The sequence below is a fragment of the Sarcophilus harrisii genome, chromosome 4, assembly GCF_902635505.1.
Source record: "Sarcophilus harrisii chromosome 4, mSarHar1.11, whole genome shotgun sequence".
In the NCBI taxonomy this organism is placed as follows: domain Eukaryota; kingdom Metazoa; phylum Chordata; class Mammalia; order Dasyuromorphia; family Dasyuridae; genus Sarcophilus; species Sarcophilus harrisii.
In genome coordinates this window covers 457136933-457156348 of record NC_045429.1, presented here as the reverse complement: position 1 = coordinate 457156348, position 19416 = coordinate 457136933, and the positions used below count along the sequence as shown (strand labels likewise).

Here is a 19416-nt window from a genome sequence, read left to right as displayed (position 1 = left end):
TATTCTATTTATAAATAGATAAATAGAATAAAGGATAATATTTTTATGAATGTGCCTTCTGTATAATCTATGGCTAAATGTGACACAGATGTGCCAATTGCAGAGCTAGCCTGGGTGCTCTGAGACTGATGTAAGCACAGTCTGGCTTGAGTGTCTTCTGAAGTTCTTTGCTATGGGAGGAGGACCAGGCAAGACACAGAGGACCCAAGGGGTATAGGGATAGAAAAGTATCCCTTTCCTCTCTGAAGATATTGCTTGGTTTTACCTGATTTGGACCTGTATCAATTTTTAGCTTTAAACATGTTAATGGTAGCAAATTATAAAATTCTTTAAAGCAGAGGGTTTTAAGCCAATACTTAATGATTTTTAAGGATCTCCTCAGAGACAATTTTTTAAATGAAAAAATTTGTTGCAGAAAAAGAGACAGAGAGGAAAAATGACTCAAAACTTACCTAAGAACTGATCTAAAAAATCCTTTATGCTTTACAATGAGTTTTCAAATCTTATCAGTTGTTTCTTCTGATATTTTATATTTTTTAAGTAATTGCTCTTGCTTCAATTGTTACAGCCTCCAGTTTTAAAAGTGTGATTGTCAAAGGGGAGAAATCTCTTTGAGGAAGGGACCTACCTACTTTCCAAATGGTGAAAAGGGACTAAAAAGATTCCTTGAAAGGCTGAGCCCACCTGGGAGAAAAATGGTACTAGGTATAGGGTTTGAGGAAGGATGGGGGAAAGAAAGCTTTCTAGTTTACTGAGGGAGGATGAGGGTGTTGATAACTGACGGCAGTTTTCTTGTCAGATAAGCCCTGGGCTCTAAGAAAGAAGAAAAGTAGCTAAGATCTAGGATGTAGAGAAGCTGCTGCCTAACAAATGGTTAGGAAGATTTGTCAATGCAGTCTTTTGTTAGATAACCAAATTTATGTGAAAAGGTGCCATAAGAAATGGAACATTTCCTAGATTTTGCTACAGAAAGCCACGAGTGAGGAGGGCTTAAGGTAATTTAATTGGCAAATGGAAGAGACAAAGGCTACTTAACTGAAGGTTAGGATCAATATATTTTTCTTCCTTGTGGCTTCAAAATGGTAGAGGTATGGATTCAGTGTTACCAAATACTATACTAGTTTAGTTTTTTAAAGACCACTTATTTCCTGCTTGCACACAGGTTAGACTCCATGCATTCCAGACTGTAGCATAAATCTCACTGATGTACATAATGTAGAGGGAGAGAAGTAGCCTTTTTATTCTCTAGACTTCTCCCAATTTGGAAAACTCAATCATCTTGCTACTCACTTACATAATCAGTTAGTCATCCTAGCCTGGGACTTTCTCTTACACTGGAGGGTAGCATTTGTGTCTTATGGCTACATGTCACCTCTTTACATGGCAAGTGATTTTGAGAGAAAGCTCAGCAGGCCCTCTCCTTAAAATCAGCAGATTGTTAAGGATTTTCTATACTAAGAATTTTCAGGAATTAGACTAAGAATGGGAGTAAATAAATGGAAAGAGGTTCTGGGATGCTTTTAGAAACCTTAGCCCAAAAAAGAGGCCTTCCCTGTGCTAGGAGAGTCAGTGCATCTGGGTGTAGGGCCAGTGTCACTCATAGCTTTACAGGGGCTTGTTTTCATAAAACTATGATTCTTTAAAACTTTACCTGTTTGATATCCAGGAGCAGCTGCTCCTAAAATTTAAAGGTGTTTTCTCTGGATTAGATTTGTTAAAAAAAAAATCTTTTCAGTGGAAACAATATTATATAGCAAATGTCAATACACTTGACCACTTAGTTCTCTTTGCAAGGAAAGCACAAAACAGCTGAATAACCAAATATCGGCGTGATTGTATATGGTTTGTCATTCTTGCATGCACTTTTAAGTATGCTGGGTAAAGTCTCCTGTACACAACTCACATTTTGCCTCCCAGTCACAGTGCAACCCCGCCACTTCCCATCAAGCACAGGAACCTTTCAGAGTCCCCAAATTGAGTGAAGTATGAAAGATCGTTAAAAATTTGTTGCCATCAACCAAACATGGAAAGGGTTCAACAGCATTCTTCTTTAATGTAAACTGTGCTCTTTAAATGGGCATATAAATCACTGAAAAAGTGGCTTTCATTCAGTAAGTCATCAGTAGTAGGAAAGAAGTCAATTAATTGGAATGATAGGCTAATTTATCTACTGGCAACTGGGTATGATTTACCAGGTGTTCAAAGGCGAACATTTTAGGCAACGTAATTGTACTGGTTTGGGTTTTCTTTGTCTCTTTCCATGTAGTCCCTGTCAATTAAGGATTCTATTCTCTTCTTGAGATCAGCAGGCTTAACTGGGAACCTCAGTTGATTATAGGCTTCTGAAATAAGCTGATTGTGGTCTAGAGCCTTTCTTATCTTCATGATTCTCACAATTGCAGCATCAATGTGATACTGTCGGTCCTGAAAGACTTTTTCAGTAGTGCTTGCTTGTTCCTCTACTGTTTCTTTCATCTGGATTTGATTGATTTTTATCCTGAAGAGTTTGTGTCTGAAGTCATCGTTGCAAGTAAATTTATCACCATCTTCCACATCTTTGCCCTTGGGATTTTTCATCAGAACTCTAGCTTTGCCACAGGCTAAGGACTGGAGTGATCTTCTTAATTCTCCATCCTCTATTCCTGTAGCTTGCTTGATATCTTCTACACTAAATTCTTTGCCATCATTAAACATTAGCAACACCAGTGTTTGGAAAAGAGAGACCTGAAGCTCCTTTTTGCCCTCTTTAAATTCTGCTTTTAGTACACAGTGTCCTAGCGTTGATTGCCACTGAAGCTTCCTCCCACTGTGTTTACCTAAGTAAAAAGTCTTGAAAGTCTCCTGGAGTCTTACCATCTCAGCCGGTAAGTGAACCTCCATGGGCACATAGGTCGGCCAGTGACCCGTTGTCAGGATATTCACGGTTAGTTCAATGCTAACAGGAGAGTTTTGGTTTTGCACATACTGTTTGAATTGAACCATGATATCTTTGGACAGCTCTATGTCTTTGAACATCCCTTCTAGTTTGCTGGTGAACACAGGTCCACATTCGTGCTTGAGTTTGGAAAGCATCGACTTTTCAGCATCTGTCGATGCACTCTTTCCAACCAAGAGCCTTTTGACTAAGTCCTTCTTATAAAAGGCTTCAAAGACATCTTTCCCATAAATGAACCGAAATATGATCATGATCTTATCCAACATTTTCTCAAGTTCTTCATCTGTAGCTTCCCTATTACCTGCACGGAGCTTCGAATCCACGTACTTTGCTATGAGCTCAGCAGGCTTATTTGGTCTTTTGTTAATGAAGGTTTCAAATGCTTCCTTCGTGGCATTGACAAACCTTTCGTTTTTCATAAAACTGATTTCCGTAATATAGTCAACTTTATCTTTAAAATCCAGCAATTCCTGTACCATGGTCTTATCTTTTTCGGGATTGATGACAATAGCGCTGCCAAATGCCTTGATGTATTCAGTCCAGTATTGCAAGAGAACCTGAACTCCATTGCATACCCTACTAAATAGCTGATAGAGTAGAGACAAATCTTGAGTCCGATTTTCATCGAGAAGGTGACTTAAACCTTTCTGAAGGATGGCTGTTAAATGTTCACCTAGAAGTTGCTTTTCTACAGTTGCAATTAGTGGCTTCTGAGTACTCAGATCTAGATAAGTGATCAGCCTATCTTCTTCTTCTTCTAGACGTCTGTTGACATGATGAAAGTATTCAGAAACCTCTCTTTCTTGCATCAAACGCTGACCCTCGGCCGCATACAGCTGGTTGGTTTCTTCCAAAAATCTTTGTTCAAAAGAATCTTGATAAATCTGCAAGTCTGAAAGCATACTCAGGAGGCTTCTAAGCAGACTCCTGTCAATTGCTTCACCGTTCCTTTCCCTGTCAATCAAAAGGAGAATGCCTTCAATAGTCCTGTTCTGGACTGTCTGATCGTTAATTATATGGGTCCTAAATAATTCTAGACCCATGTCCCAAATGGAAGGCAGCATTGAATTCTGAAGAACGTACGTTCTATCCAAATACAAAAAAATGCTCCTAATCATGGACATTTGTCTGCAGTGATTATGCCAGCACTTATCTATCTTCTTTAGAAAGAGAACACTGTCCAATGAATCCTCTCGGAATTGGTGAATTTGGGTTCTGATGTGTTCTTCACAAATTTGTCTCAGCTGTTTGTATAATTTTGCAGAGATCCTGTAGGAACAGAGGTTTTCAACAGCCTGATAGAGTTCTTCTAAATTGTATGTAATCGAAGTACTGTTCTGAATGGCTTCTACTGCTTCCTTCAGTTTCTGCCATAATTTCTCTGTGTAGTTTTCTGGAAGAGGTTTCTCTTTAAAGTTCTTGATCACCAATTTCTTGGCTGAGCCTGGTTTACTGGTGGTAAAGCTAGAGGTAATAGAGGAGGCTCTGAGAAGCTCACTTGCATGCTGCCCTTTAGTCACAGAGGGGGGAAATAAATTTTTGTTTTTAAGTTCTTGCTGCTGATCTGCAGCAAGTTCAGGTGAAGAAGAAGATGTGGATTCCTCAGCCATCTTCACATTAAGTCCAATAAAATCCAAGGAGTCTTCCAGGTGCAGTTTCTTCTGGAGGTAGTGATACTTGAGGATAGCAACTGAAATCCCGGGGCAAGAAGCTGTAAAAGTGGTGGAAGAGGTGGGAGAGGAATTCTTGGGGAGGAGCAGGAAGAAGGGAAGGGATCAGTCTTCTTTTTGTTGCTGCTGTGGTTGTTGTTTAACTTTCTCTTCTTGAAACAGGAGGTAAAGGTGGCCAAAGTAGGGCTGGTGCTGTTATAACCATCAGTGGCAGGTCTGACCTCCTGGGAAGGAGGAGCAGCAGCAACTGGGGGGCTGGGGAATGAGAAACCTGTTGGAAACATGAAATTGCTGGTGTCAGTAGGCTGGGAAACATGGACCCTTTTGGATGGATGAGAAAGAAAAGGTAGAAAAGCAATCCATCCAGGACCCAATGAAGGGGGTTGGCAGGGGAAGGCAGGGAAGTCAGCCTGCTTCTTTATGAATAGAGTTAAATTCTGATTGCTTTTTCTCCCTGGCATTTTCTCATTTCTTTCCCTGCATATAGGGATTCCTGTTTCCAGACTGGATGTAATTTCCCTGTTGGCAAAACAAGAAGCACAATGGATACCAGAAGTCCCTGGGGGGACCTGTCCAGGTGAGTGAGTGCAAAGCAGGTCATTGGGGGTCACTGCAGGTGACCACTTCCTGCATCAACTAGAGGGTCCCCGGTTAGGATGGCATCCTGACCTTTTTGTAGCTCTTATTGTTTATTGCTGTATTGCCTTCCAAAATGATTATACCATTTCATAGCTTTAGCTTTGGGCAAAATCATGTCTGTTTCTCCATGGAGTGAGTCACTGGCATAATTCTTTTTTCTCTTTTTTTGTGCATACATTTTTAAAATAAAAGCTTTTTATTTTCAAAATATATGAAAAGATAATTTTCAACATTCATCCTTGCAAAACCTTGTGTTCCAAATTTTTCCCCCGCCCCTGACAGCAAGTAATCCAATATAGGTTAAACATGTGCAATTCTCCTATATGTAGTTCCACATTTATTATGTTGCACAAGAAAAATCAGATCAAAAAGTTTAAAAAATGAGAAAGAAAAACACAATTAAGCAAACAACAACAAAAAAGGTGAGAATGTTATGTTGTGATCCACATTCAGTCCCGACAGTCCTCTCTCTGGGTGCAGATGGCTCTCTCCATCACAAGTCTATTGGAACTGGCCTGAATCATTTCATTGTTGAAAAGAGCCAAGTCCATCAGAGTTGATCATCACAATCTTGTTGCTGTGTACAATGTTCTCTTGATTTTACTCACTTCACTTAGCATCGGTTCACGTAAATTTCTCCAGGATTCTCTGAAATCATCTTGCTGATCTTTTCTTATAGACAATAATATTCAATTGCATTCACATACCATAACTTATTCATGGGCAAACATTTTTACAATTTTAGTAGTATTTTATTTTTTTCAAATACATTCAAAGGTAGTTTTCAACATTCACTTTGGAAAAACCTTGTGTTCCAAATTTTTCTCCCTCTCTTCCCCTTCCTCCCTCCCTAAGACAGGAATCTGATATAAGTTAAACATGATATAGGTTAAGCAGTTCTTCGAAACATATTTCCATATTCATCATACTGTGCAAGAAAAATCAGATCAAAAAGGGAAAAAAACATTAGAAAGAAAAAAATCCAAGGAAATAAACAACAACAACAAAAGGTGAGAATACTATTCTTTCATCCACATTCAATCTCCATAGTTCTCTCTCTGGATGTGGATGGCCACTTTCCATCCAAACTATAGGAGTTTTTACTGGCATATTTCACAACTTTCTTTTGAATTTAATGGATTTCAATCCCTTAAAGATGATTTCATTTGCCTTTTTACATTTTTTGGAGAGCAAACACAATTTTTCTTATGGCCATTGCTCTTTGTATTCCCTTTAAAAAAATATTCGGGTCTTTTAAAAGATTTTTTTTTAAGTAAATGGAAAAAAAGATTTTTATATCAATTTCATTTTCTTTAAAAAAAAATTATGTTTTTTGTTATTCTGAATTTGATAAACACCACTAAATATGAACATTTTTATTTGAAAAACAGAATAACAGGACTGCATTTGAAACTGTTGATCTGTATCCATCATATGTCCTTTAAAAAATATACATAATAAATTCAACACTATAACTTGAAAGGTGTTGTGTTTCTTTGTATCCCTCTGAATCTTTTTCTGTACATTCTTTTAAATGCTTTATTGATGCAATTTTCTTCCCCTCCCTTTTTTGTCATTAGACCTTAATCATGCTCTCTGAAATCCTATTATAAAATAAACATAATCTAGGAAAACAAGTTCATGTATTAACCATGATCAAAACTGTAGATGCTGCTCTGTACTCTTTACATCATCATTTTCAAATATGTCCTTCACCTCTCACTTACCTGGGAGTCATCAATGTCACAGAGAATAAAAATCAAGGGGAGATAAATTATTTCTAGAAAATGAACATATCAGTGTATCTCATGGCATCCTCAAGAGTTCCACACATACAAAATTCCTCACTACTGCAAAGAAGGCTAGGACATTTTCACATCTCTGTTTCAGGGCTTCAGGGCTTTGGTATTAGATTTATCCAACATCCAGTTTGAATTTTGTTCATTTTTTTCTCATTTAAATTGTTGTGGTCATTGAATATTTGTTTTCCCGATTCTGCCTACTTTTCTCTGTATCAGTTCAAGTGTTCTCCTGAGATTCTCTGAATTTTTCATATTTATTATTTTGTAAGGCAGTGTCATTCCATTCCATTCATGTACTGGGATTTTTCTTTTCTTTTCTTTTCTCTTTAAGCTATTCTCTTCCCAGTCACTGGGCATTAACTTTGTTTCAAATTCTTTGGTACTGCCAAAAATGACGTTATGAATTTTCTGGTAGCTCAATAACAAATTGTTCTCCAGAATGGAATTAATATTGGTTATGTTGTATGTAAATTCCACATACCTTTTCTGTATCTTTTTAAAAAGTTTTTTTTAATTAAATTACCCAAATTTCCCACTAGATTTCTCCTCCACCCCTCCCAAAGTGCAAAGAGGAAGAAAAATTTTTTATAATACTTGACATCCTATCAAAATATTTAGATTATATGTTTCATATATGTGTGTATACAAATTTGTGTATACAAATACATAGAATATATTATGTATCACATTAAAATATATAGAATATATAAATATATATTTATTTGTTTAGTTATTTATATAATCCACTTCCCCATAGTAGAAGTGGGGCAGAAGGTATCTTTTCAAATCTCTTTTTTGGGGCCAAGGTTAATCGTTATAATATCTTATCATTTAGTTTAGATTCTATAATGGTATAAGTTATTTCCATTAACGTTTTGTGGATATTGATTTTTTTGGTTCTACTTCATTTTGTATTATTTCCATAGATGTCTTTTTCATGCTTTTCTGTATTCATTTTGTTCATTGTTTCTTCAGCACACCCATATAAATGTCCCTTATTTTAGTACCATTATAAAGTTTTTTTTCAGGCTTTTCATTAGTTTTTTTTTTTAATTATAAATTTCAATTTAATTTACATGGGTAACTGTTGATATTTAGAAATATTGAAAAAAAAGCAGAAAATAACAAAGTACACATACAAGGTGAAAACTCAAACTATTCAATGGTACATAAATATACCTGGTTCTGTATACTTTTTAATATTTATTAATGCTACCCCCCAGACTGAATTAAAAACTCTGTTATCCATCATCATCCATATTTTTATGCTTTTTTTTCCTACTCACCTGTGAGTAAAACATCACTTTGTTGCTGTTTCTGTTTATCTATATGGTTGTAGCCAGTGTATATACTGTTCTTTCAGCTTATCTTTCCTTTCTCTGCACCATGACCTAGAAGTCGTCCAAGATGTCTTTTGATTCTCCATTTTCATCCTTTGGCTGAATAATATTCCATTACATTTATATATTATAATTGGTTCACCCCTTCCCCAGTTTCTGGAAATCAAGCATGTTGCTTTTGTTTTGTTCTGTTTACAATAACCAGTAATGCCGCTAGGAATATCTTTGTGTAGATAAGTCTTTTCATTCCTAGGATATTAGACCTTGAGTGGGAAGGGACTTCTGAAACTCTGTTGTAACCCCTTCATTTTACAATAAGTAAACTGAGATCCAGGGAGTTTAGGCAGTTTGATTTACTCAAGGCAGTAGTTAGTGTCAGGAGCGAGATTTGAATCTAATTCCTCTCATTCAAGAGTCAGTGTTCTTTTTACCAAACTATGCTACTTTCCATTTTTATCAGTCTGACTTTTTTTTTGTAAGAAATATTGATGACAAACATATTTCTCCAGTCTCTTTTCCTGGTGATTTTAGAAATATTCTTATTGTGGAAAAAAATTTACATAATTAAATATTTGTCATTATTTTCTGATGTCTTTTATTCCCAAATAGATAAGAATATTCTTACCTCTCCACAGTTGTGTTCTATACCTATCATTTTCTTTAGCTATGTATCACCTGAAGCACCCTCTGCCATCCTTAGACCTGTGCAAAGTTACCTCACATACTACATACTTGTTAGATCATAATCCTTTCCAAACTGTAGCACAGAAGCCCTCACTAGTGTGTTTATTTTTACTAGTTAGCCTCCAGCAATACTTAGGTCAAAGTAAAGGCATATCAGGAAACATTACAGGAATAATAATTACTGTAGAATTCTCTTCCTCTTTCACATTTGGATATCATGCTTCCACAAATAGCAGTCTTCTTTGGAAGAATGGATTTGCCCCTTGTGTGACATGTTCATATTAAGAAACCAGTGGAGCCAAGGTACCTCTGCTGATGAGCCACTATCAGGCTTCAGACTTATGGATGCAGCCGGATAACACGCGTCAAGGACCATCTCAGGTTTCCCGTAACGCAGTACCCCAGTGCCTTCTAGCAAGGCCGTTATGCTGCTTTCTGCTGAGTCGTCTTCTGTCTCTTCTGGGCATTGTATCTCTGCTCTTTGCTCTCCATTGCTGGTCATCACTATGTCTCAATTTTCTCTTGATTCATCTGTCTCAGTAACAGCCTAAACTCTGTCAGCAACCCACGGTGGGATACGGTAAATAGTAAGACCTTATTTAGGCAATGAGCTCTTTTAGACTAATATCCCTGCCATCTACTAGTTGGTCCCATGTTTTAGGATGCCTCTCTATGGCCATGAAAAGTTCCAGTTCTTTTCAGCCAAATCTATTGTCCATTGACTATTTTGAACCACCTCTCATCATCATTTCCCTCTCTTTTGTAAAAATTCCAAGAGTTGGACTTCGCTCTCCATTGTTGGCCATCACTCTGTCTCAGTTTTATCTTGAGTACAATCTAAACTCTGTCAGCAGCCCATGATGGGATACAGTGAATAGTAAGGCCGTACTTAGGCAATGAGCTCTTTTAGACTGATATCCCTGCCATCTGCTAGTTGGTCCCATGTTTAGGACGCCTCTCTATGACCATGAAGAGTTCCAGTTCTTTTCAGCCAAATCTTTTGTCCATTGACTGTTTTTAACCGCCTCTCATCATTTCCCTCTCTTTTATAAAAATTCCAAGATTTGAACTTTATCTCTGTATCTCCAGGGCACAGACTACATCTAGGTCTTTCCTTTCTCCACAGATTCATAATTTTTGAAATTTAACTTTCATTTATGATTATAATTATTTCTATCTAATTTTTAAAATGTTCATATAATCAGATTTTTCCATAATTATTTCCTTTACTTCAAAACATCAGATGGGATCTGATCAAGAGAGATGCTTGATTTTTCCCATTCTGTACTCTCTTTCTCACTTAAAGCAGCATGCAACAATAGTAGGTATTGGCTACTCTGCTAATTACTTGTGCTTCTAAGTCACTGAAAAGTTGGTTGTTTAGTTGATTAGTTGTGACCAGTCCTATGTGAGCTAATTCGGAGTTTTCTTGGCAAAGATACTGGTATTTTGCCATTTCCTTCTCCATCTCATTTTACAGATGAGGAAACTGAGGCAAACAGGGTTAAGTGATTTGCCCAGAGTCACATAGCTAGTTAATGTCTGAGACTTGATTTGAACTCAGAAGTGACTCTTCTTGACTCTAGATGGCACTCTATCCATTTTGCCACCTGGCATTAAAAAAAACCCCTGGATATTTTTTAGATGAATTGCTATCTAGCTATACTTTTCCTATTTTGTACTTGCAGAAATGAGTTTATTCATACTTTGTCTCCAATATACATTCATTAAGTTTAATTCATTGGTTTAGTCTGTTGATTTTAATACTGGTTTTGATCTCCAAATCCTCCTTATCATTTGGACGGATATACATCCTTGCTGGTTTTGTGTCTTTTGTAAATTACTTTGGCTTATCCTGAATTATAACAGATCATAACAGAATAGAGTCTTTTTTAAAATGATTCTCTATTACATAAAATAATGATATCATTACTCTTTTTCACTTTCAGTTTATCATATTTAGGATTTTGTATTTCTTATTTTTGTAAAAAACATGCAAATCTCATTATTTAATATGTTATCTTTTGATTACATTATTGTTAATTAATAGTAATAGGTCTATGTGAATTGAATTTGGTGTTCACCCTGTTGCTAAATGAATAAATTCTTTGTTTAATTTGCCTTTTCCCTAATATTTTTGGAATTTAAAGCAAATACACTCATTTCTGTCCAATTTATTTGCAAGTTAAGATATCACCCATGATATCTGTGGTCCTCTTTGAGAACAAAGGACAATAATAGGGACAATCTTCTGGAAAATGGATTCAATTATTTTCTTTACAATTTTGGAGAATTCCTATTAATTTTAAGTTTTATCCAGTTGGTGGCTTCCAGATATGTCAGGTTGGCCTGCATGTATTTAAATTAGAATACATTTTGAAATGAGCAATTTTCTGAGCTAATTTTTATTCTTTTGTAGATTTCCATTCTTTTTTATTGGAGATTATTCAGCTTTTTACTGAGTATTGTCTTTAACAACCTATATAAGTGTTCTCAATGCCCTGAAATGTAATTAATTTAGTCATGTGCAATTGGGTGCTCTTTTACTATCACCTCACTTGTCTGTGGTGTTATTTCCCCAAAATAGCAAATCCTTGACTTCCTTTAAACCTCTGTTCAAGTGCCAGTGCCTCCAGGAGGTCTTTTCCAAAACTCCATCTGTTACAGTGTCCCCCTTCCATTTACTACTTAATATTTTATCTTCTCTGTATCAATTTGTATAGATGTCAGTTCCATTAGAATATAAGTTGCTTGAGGGTTGGAATTAATTAATTTGCTTTTTATTTGTGGTTTCAGTACTGGGAATATTGCCTGGTACATAATGATCACTTAAATATTTATTAATATTTGGTTCAAATTAAACATCATTTTTTTTCTGATGAAATAGAAGATAGAGTTTACTCTAAACAAGAATCTTTTAGTACTGAAATCAATGCCTAATTACTTTTTAAAACATTTCTTCCAGATTCTTCCAGTGAGGAGACCAGATTTGAACCCAAAGATTCAAATTTGATGCAGGCCATTCGCCTGAGAGCATCATTTAAGAAAAGATTGACAAAGAATACAGTAGCTCGGCATTCCAAGATGAGAGTACCTGAGGCACGCAATGTTAATGTAGAGAAACAGGACAACCAAGAGAGACAATCCAGACAAATAACAATCACTTCCAGAAAAACTTTCCATAATGTGAAAGTACCTCGCTGTAATAAATTTGGGAGAAGTTTTAATCTGGAATCAAATTTTGTTGCACCATGGAGAAGAACTATGGGAAAAAGTCTCCAAAAATACAAGACACTTGGAAGAAACTTCAAAGGTTTTCCCTATTTAATTACAAGTAATAGATTCTTCTTCCAGAAAGACCTCTGTAAGTATACCAAATGCAAAAAACCCTTCAATTACCACTCAGATTTAATTAAATTTCATAAAATGCCTGCTGTAGGAAGGCTATCTGAACCTAATGAACGTGAAAAAGTATTTGGCAAAAGATCAGATGACAGTGGACATCAGAGGGTTCGTAATGAAGAGAAACATTACAAATGTAATAAATATGGGAAATTCTTCAGAGACAGAAAAGGTTCGATTAAACATAATGTGATTCATATTAGGAAGAAATCTTTTTCACATAATCAAAGTGAGAAAGTCTTCACTGAAAAGGGACATGTTAATACACCACAGAGAACTCATAATGAAGAAAAACTCTTTAAATGTAATGACTGTGGGAAAGCTTTCAGTCAGAGGGGAAATCTAATTAGTCATCAGAGAGCTCATACTGGAAGGAAACCCTTTGCGTGTAGTACCTGTGGGAAAACTTTTAGCCATAAGGGAAACCTAATGAGTCATCAGAGTGTCCACACTGGAGACAAACCTTTTGCATGTAGTACATGTGGGAAAGTCTTTGGCCAAATGAGACATCTTATTATACATAGAAGAAATCATAGCGGGCGGAAACCCTTTGTTTGTAATGAATGTGGAAAAGCCTTTATCAGGAGAGGGCACCTTATTACGCATCAGAGAATCCATACTGGAGAAAAACCTTTTGCCTGTAATGAATGTGGGAAAAAGTTCAGTGAGAGGAGAAATCTTATTACCCATCAGAGAATTCATACTGGAGAAAAACCTTTTGCTTGTGATGAATGCGGAACAGGCTTCCGACAGAGAGTAAGCCTCATCATACATCAGAGAACTCACACTGGAGAGAAACCTTTTGCATGTAATGAATGTGGGAAAGGCTTCAGACAGAGTGGACACCTTACTACACATCGAAGAATTCATACTGGACAGAAACCCTTTAAATGCAATGAATGTGAAAAAACCTTCAGTGAGAGGAGAACGCTTATTACTCATCAGAGAATTCATACGGGAGAGAAACCCTTTACATGTAATGAATGTGAGAAAACCTTTACTCAAAGGGCAAGTCTCATTACTCATCAGAGGACTCATGCTGGAGCCAAACACTTTGAATGTAATGAATGTGGGAAAGCTTTCTTTAGGAGGGGACACCTTATTACACATCAAAGAAGTCACACTGGAGAGAAACCCTTTGCATGTGATGAATGTGAGAAAACTTTCAGTAAGAGGAGAAACCTTATTACCCATCAAAGAACTCATACTGGAGAGAAACCCTTTACATGTAATGAATGTGAGAAAACCTTTACTCAAAGGGCAAGCCTTATTAGCCATCAGAGAAGTCACACTGGAGAGAAACCTTTTACATGTAATGAATGTGAGAAAATTTTCAGTGAGAGAAGAAATCTTATAACTCATCAAAGAACTCACACTGGAGAGAAACCCTTTACATGTAATGAATGTGAGAAAACCTTTACCCAAAGGGCAAGCCTTATTAGCCATCAGAGAACTCATACTGGAAAGAAACTGTTTCCATGTAATGAATGTGGGAAAGCATTTACCCAAAAGGCAAGCCTTATTACTCACCAGAGAACACATACTGGAGAGAAACCTTTTGCATGTAATGAATGTGGAAGATCGTTTACTCGAAGAGCAAATCTTATTACGCATCAGAGGACCCATGCGAGAGGAAAATCTTTTGAATGTAATAACTGTGAAAAAAGCATAGAAAACCTTTACCCAAAGGGCAAGCCTTATTAGCCATCAGAGAACTCATTCCAGAGAGAAACTGTTTCCATGTAATTAATGTGGGAAGTCATTTACCCAAAAGGCAAGCCTTATTACTCACCTAGAGAACACATACTGGAGAGAAACCTTTTGCATGTAATGAATGTGGAAAATCATTTACTTAAAGAGCAAACTTTATTATCTATCAGAGGACCCATGTGAGAAGAAAATCTTTTGAATGTAATGAATGAAAAAAAAAAAGTTTCATCCTGAGGAAACATCTTATTGCACATGAAAATATTCACTCTGAAGAGAAACTCTTTGAATGTAACAAATGTGGAAAAGCCTTCAGTGGGAAGGAATGCTTTATTAAACATCAAAAAAGTCAAACTGGAGTGAAATGTATTGAAAATGATAAATACAAGGTGCTTCTGATGTCCTTGCTTAGTTCTGTACTGTTTAATATTTTTTATCAATTACTTAGTTGTTATGCTTATCAGGTTTGCAGATGGCCCAAAGCCAGTAGCTGGGAGAATAAGGAAAGGCTTCCTTCAAAAGTTGGCATTTGGGCTATGTTGGAGGAATCCAAAGAAGGTAAAAGGCAGGATGAGAACATTTCAAGAATTGGAGACAGTCTAGGCAAAAACAGAGGGTAGAGTATTGTGTTCAATGAACAGCAAGTGGCCTATTATGTGGGAAAGAGTAAAGGATGAAAAAAGAAAAAGGGACCGAGTTGTGAAGAGTTTTAAATGGCAAACCAAGGAGTTTATTTTTAACCTTGGACATAAGGCATTGCTGGATTTTATTGAGTGTGGAGGGGAAGTAACATCATCTTATCTAAGATTTAGGAAAAATCACTTTGGCAGCTAAGTAAAGGTTGGATGGAAACGGTACAGATTTGAAGCAGGGAGACCAATTATGAGACTATTTCATTTGTCCAAACAAAGGATAATTGATTGGGTAGTGTTTTTTTTTTTTCTTTTTTCTTCCTTCCTGAAGAGTTAATAAAATTCTTTAAAAAAAGAAAAACATTGTCCTATCTTCAGGAACAGCTGAGTTTTAAAACTAATCAAGTTAGTAGCTATTGTTTTACATTAAGTCATCTTAAAACATTCACACAGTATAGTTTTCTTAGCTAAGTAAATATAGTCGAGTGACAAGGAGTTAGTCAACAAATATTTATTACAGTATGTGTGTGAGAGGGACATAGACTATTCTAGGGGAAAGGCAGTAACTCCTGGGAGTGATCAGAAAAGGCTTCATTTACAAGGTGGATGGTACTTAAGCTGAGGGATTCTGAGAGATGGAGACCAGGAAGTACATTCCGGACCTAAGCACAGTCAGTGCATGGATTGGGAATGGAGTATCACATGAGAGAATACTGAGGTGGTCAGTGTGGGTGGATCATTATTCACTTGGAGGTAAATAAGAGACTGGAAGAGTATTTTGGGTGCAGATTGTGAGGGACCTTAAATGTCAAAAAGACATTTGACTATGAAGTTAATAGGGAATATAGTGTTTTCTTAATAGGGGAGCAGGACAGTCTTGTACTTAAAGACAGTCACTTTCGCAGGTGAATGAAAGATGAATTGGAAAGGGCAGATATTCAAGGCAGGAACACCAATTAGGAAATTACTTCAGTTGCCCAGATAGAGGTGATGAGGGCCTGAACTGGGGTGTAATGTATGGGAGCGAAGAGAAGGGGGTGTATGTTAGATATGTGATGGAGATTGAGGACATTATTAAATTGAAGAATGACAGGATGATGTAGTTTATTTCATATAAACATCATTTGGTTTAATAGGATGTTTGCTTGGAGAAAACATTGGGCCAAATGAGAGCTTTCTTTAAGAACTAGAAGAGCTGTTAAGTGAAAGCGAGGTCTGTCTGGCTTAATTAATAATAAGAATTAATTCCTTAAGGGAATGGAAAAGTGCTTCTGGCTGTCCAGTATGGAAGTGGTGTTCAAAGGAGGGGCCAGCTCTCAGCAGCAGGGCAGATGTCTGGGGTGGACGGCTGGAAGAGATGAATGGCTGGTCTGGGCTTGCTAGAGTGTTTCATGTGGTAGAAGCGGCATATATAGATCAGGCAATTTTGCGTCAACTACAAGGTTCCTGCCATGAAAGGTAGGCTATTTTCCCCCTAACAGACAGTGAAACAATCAAGATTTACTTAATCCAGGGGATTAAATTGGTATACTTGTCATAACTCTCTTAAATATAAAATCTAGTCTTGAAGAGTCAAGGCTTTAAACACCCATTGTTTTCAGGGGGGCAACATGCCCTTTGAGGGGACACCTCTTTATTAATACTAAGGAACTGCATCCATGGGAACCAATACTTTGTCTCTCATCTCGTTTTATCCTAGAGTCTGAATCCAAGGCCCAGTCTATGTCAGGGCTGGTTCTGTACTTAAAGGACATAAATTTAAGGAGGGAGTCATTTGCACTGAGCTGCCATCAGTCCAGAATTAGAAAGTCCTCACCACTGAGACCAACCCATAATCAGCAGAGGATTTCTTCTGCACTATCACCTTTATCCAGCTTTGCTTGACTATAGGATCTGAGATTTGGAACTAGAAGGGACCTTGGAGGTCAAGTCAAACTGTCCACTTGCCAAGAGAAAAATGAGACTGAGATATATGAAATGACTTGTCTGGGGTGACACAGTAATTTTTTTTTTTTTTTTTTTTTTTGCTGAGGCAATTGGGGTTAAGTGATTTGCCCCAGGGTCACACAGCTAAGAAGTGTTAAGTGTCTGAAGGCACATTTGAACTAGGGTCCTCCTGACTTCAGGGCTGGTGTGCTAATCACTGCACCACCTAGCTGGCCCTAACACATTAATTCTGAAGCAGGATTGAAACCCTGGCTCCAAGTCCAGTGCTGTATGTTCTCAACAGATGACATGCTGAGTTTTTAAAAAATAATAATCTGAAGAGAAGTAATCCTACTATACCAAAAGGTCAAGGGGTTAGAGACCACGTTGATGTCAGTGTTCTTTTTCCTGGTACACATCACAATCCCGTGGCTGTCCTTAAACATGCCATGCAGAAATGTGTTTTTCTAGGATCTTTCCTTGGATTTTCTTAACATCTTTTAAGTTTTCCTTTTGTATATGTAAGTGGGTTTATAAATAAAGCACTTTTAAATATTATCTCATAAATCTGTCAGTTATTAAAATAACTTTTAAGTAAGACCAAAGGATAGAGTCTTTCCCTTTACTTACTGGCTATATACACAACCTGCTATCTTTGAATACAATCCTTTTTGTCTATGAGGTCGTCTTCAAAAGAAACTGAGATATTCTCTTCTGTATCTCCTCCCCCGCCCCCCCCCCCCAAAAAAAACCCCACACTATCAAATTAGAAGATATACACTAAATTTCCTGGAGAAAGTTCTTACTTTCTATCATTTCTATAACATATCTGCTCCTAAGAAGCTTCAAGACTGCAAGTACAGGATGTTCTAGATTCATATATTCGAGTTCTAAAATTCTAGGATTCTCAGATTCTCTATAGCCTAAACTAATTCCTTTCCTCCTCTTCACACTGGAGATTGAGAAAAATAAAGGGAAACACACCTGAGGACTTATTTAATTCTGAGAGACCTCATTACTTGTTGAATGGAATGGAAATTTCTTATTTAGTCACTTCAGTGACTCTTTGGGACCTAATTTGAAGTTTTCTTGGCAAAGATACTGGTGTATGTTGGCCATTTCCCTCTCCAGTTCATTTTACAGATAAGGAAACTAAGGCAGAGCTAAGTGACTTCCCCAGGGTTAGACAGCTAGTGTCTGATTTGGCAAGATTTGAAATCAGGAAAAGAATTCTTCTGACTTCAGGTTCAGTATTATTAAGACTCGGGTCTCAAAAGTATAAAATTTGATTGAAAAAAATCTTTTTTAATAGTCTTGATATGGCACAGAAAAAGCTAGTGTATTGAATTTTCAGAGTTATACATTCTATAGGTTATCAGATTCCTAAAACTAAAATTAAAATAGAAACAGATAAATTGTAGTTTTGTGGAAGAACTTAGAATTCTCCAGAGTACTAAAGATTAAAAATGGCCAAATTAATAGTTTAACCTTAGTCCAGAAGAAAGCTTAACTTCATTGTGTTCTGATTTCTTAAATGTGTCCCTTTAGTTTGCATAAATTTTAATTTTATAAAATGACAAGCTTAGCAAACATATGAATTATTTCGTAAACTGTCATGTAAGCCAGAAAATAAAAATAAAAATGGAAGATAGACGACAGTGGATAGAGTGCCAGCCCTGGAATCAAGACCTGAATTCAAATTCAGTCTCAGACTTACTTAGCTGTATCACCCTAGGCAAGTCATTTAACTGTTTGCCTCTGTTTCCTCATGAGCCAGAGAATGAAATGACCAATCACTCTAGTATCTCTGCCAAGAACGCCCTCAAAGGAGTCATGAGTTGGAAGGACTGAAAACACAATGAAAAGTAAAAATACTGATTGAATCATCATTCATTGAATTTGTTTGTTTCCTTCTTTTTCCATTTTCAGCCAAGAGAGTTTCTTGTGCTGTTTGCAATTTCTCTAATTGTTCAAGAGCTTTATGATGGCCACCTCCTCTTCCAGCGACAAGCGGCTTCTTTTTGGAAAGACTTTTTGGGCATCTGACTTAGCCTCGGACTTTTCGGGATACTTGTCTACCGCACTCGGTTTCCTTTGGGTGATGCTCTTGCCCTTGTCTGGCTGGCGGTCCCCTGGGGGCCAGTGGATGCCGAGAGCCCCCTCCCCAGCCAGCTGCAGGGCTTGAGCTCCGAGGCCCTGTTGCAGCGTTTCCAAAGACCCGGTCGCACGGTTACTCCTTTTCTCACCTCCTTTCTCCGGCGCCCAAGGGTAGAAGTTGGCAAGATGGTGCCCAGAGGTCAGGGGGCCCTCACAGAAATTGACAAGACGTGCGGTTCATTCTGTAGCCAGATTCAAACGTTTTCACAGCCTGACCATGGGCGGGCCGATGGGTCCTTCGTGCCCGCGGTCCCTCCCCACGCACCACGCTCTGCCCACCCGTGCTGGTACTTCCGGCCTAGTCCTCACGGGGCCTTCCCGGGACTCAGCCAGAGCGAAGCTGCCCTGGCTCTGGGGCAAAGTGCGAGTGCAGGAAGTGCCTCGAGGAATAGGGAACAGAGGCAAGAGGGCGATAACCCCACGCCCCGACTAATAGAAGGTGCCGCTCCACAGCGAGAGACTAAGTCCCAGCCAAGCACGCTGGCTTTGTGACGCGGCCACAAGGGCTCAGGGCAGGCCGCC

General features: G+C 37.6%; 1 protein-coding gene and 1 pseudogene across 1 annotated transcript in view; one reads left to right on the top strand and one right to left on the bottom strand.

The window, feature by feature from the left end:
• The window catches only part of LOC116423498 (zinc finger protein 260-like), a 29415-nt gene extending 13413 nt beyond the window's left edge, over window positions 1-16002 (top strand). The window contains exons 2-3 of the mRNA XM_031968201.1: window positions 5093-5182; window positions 12036-16002. Coding sequence (XP_031824061.1) covers window positions 5093-5182; window positions 12036-14176 — 2231 coding nt within the window. The 3' untranslated portion in view covers window positions 14177-16002. The remainder of the gene's footprint in view (window positions 1-5092; window positions 5183-12035) is intronic.
• On the bottom strand, window positions 940-9093 carry LOC100920571 (annotated as a pseudogene).
• Window positions 16003-19416: the final 3414 nt, after the last annotated feature.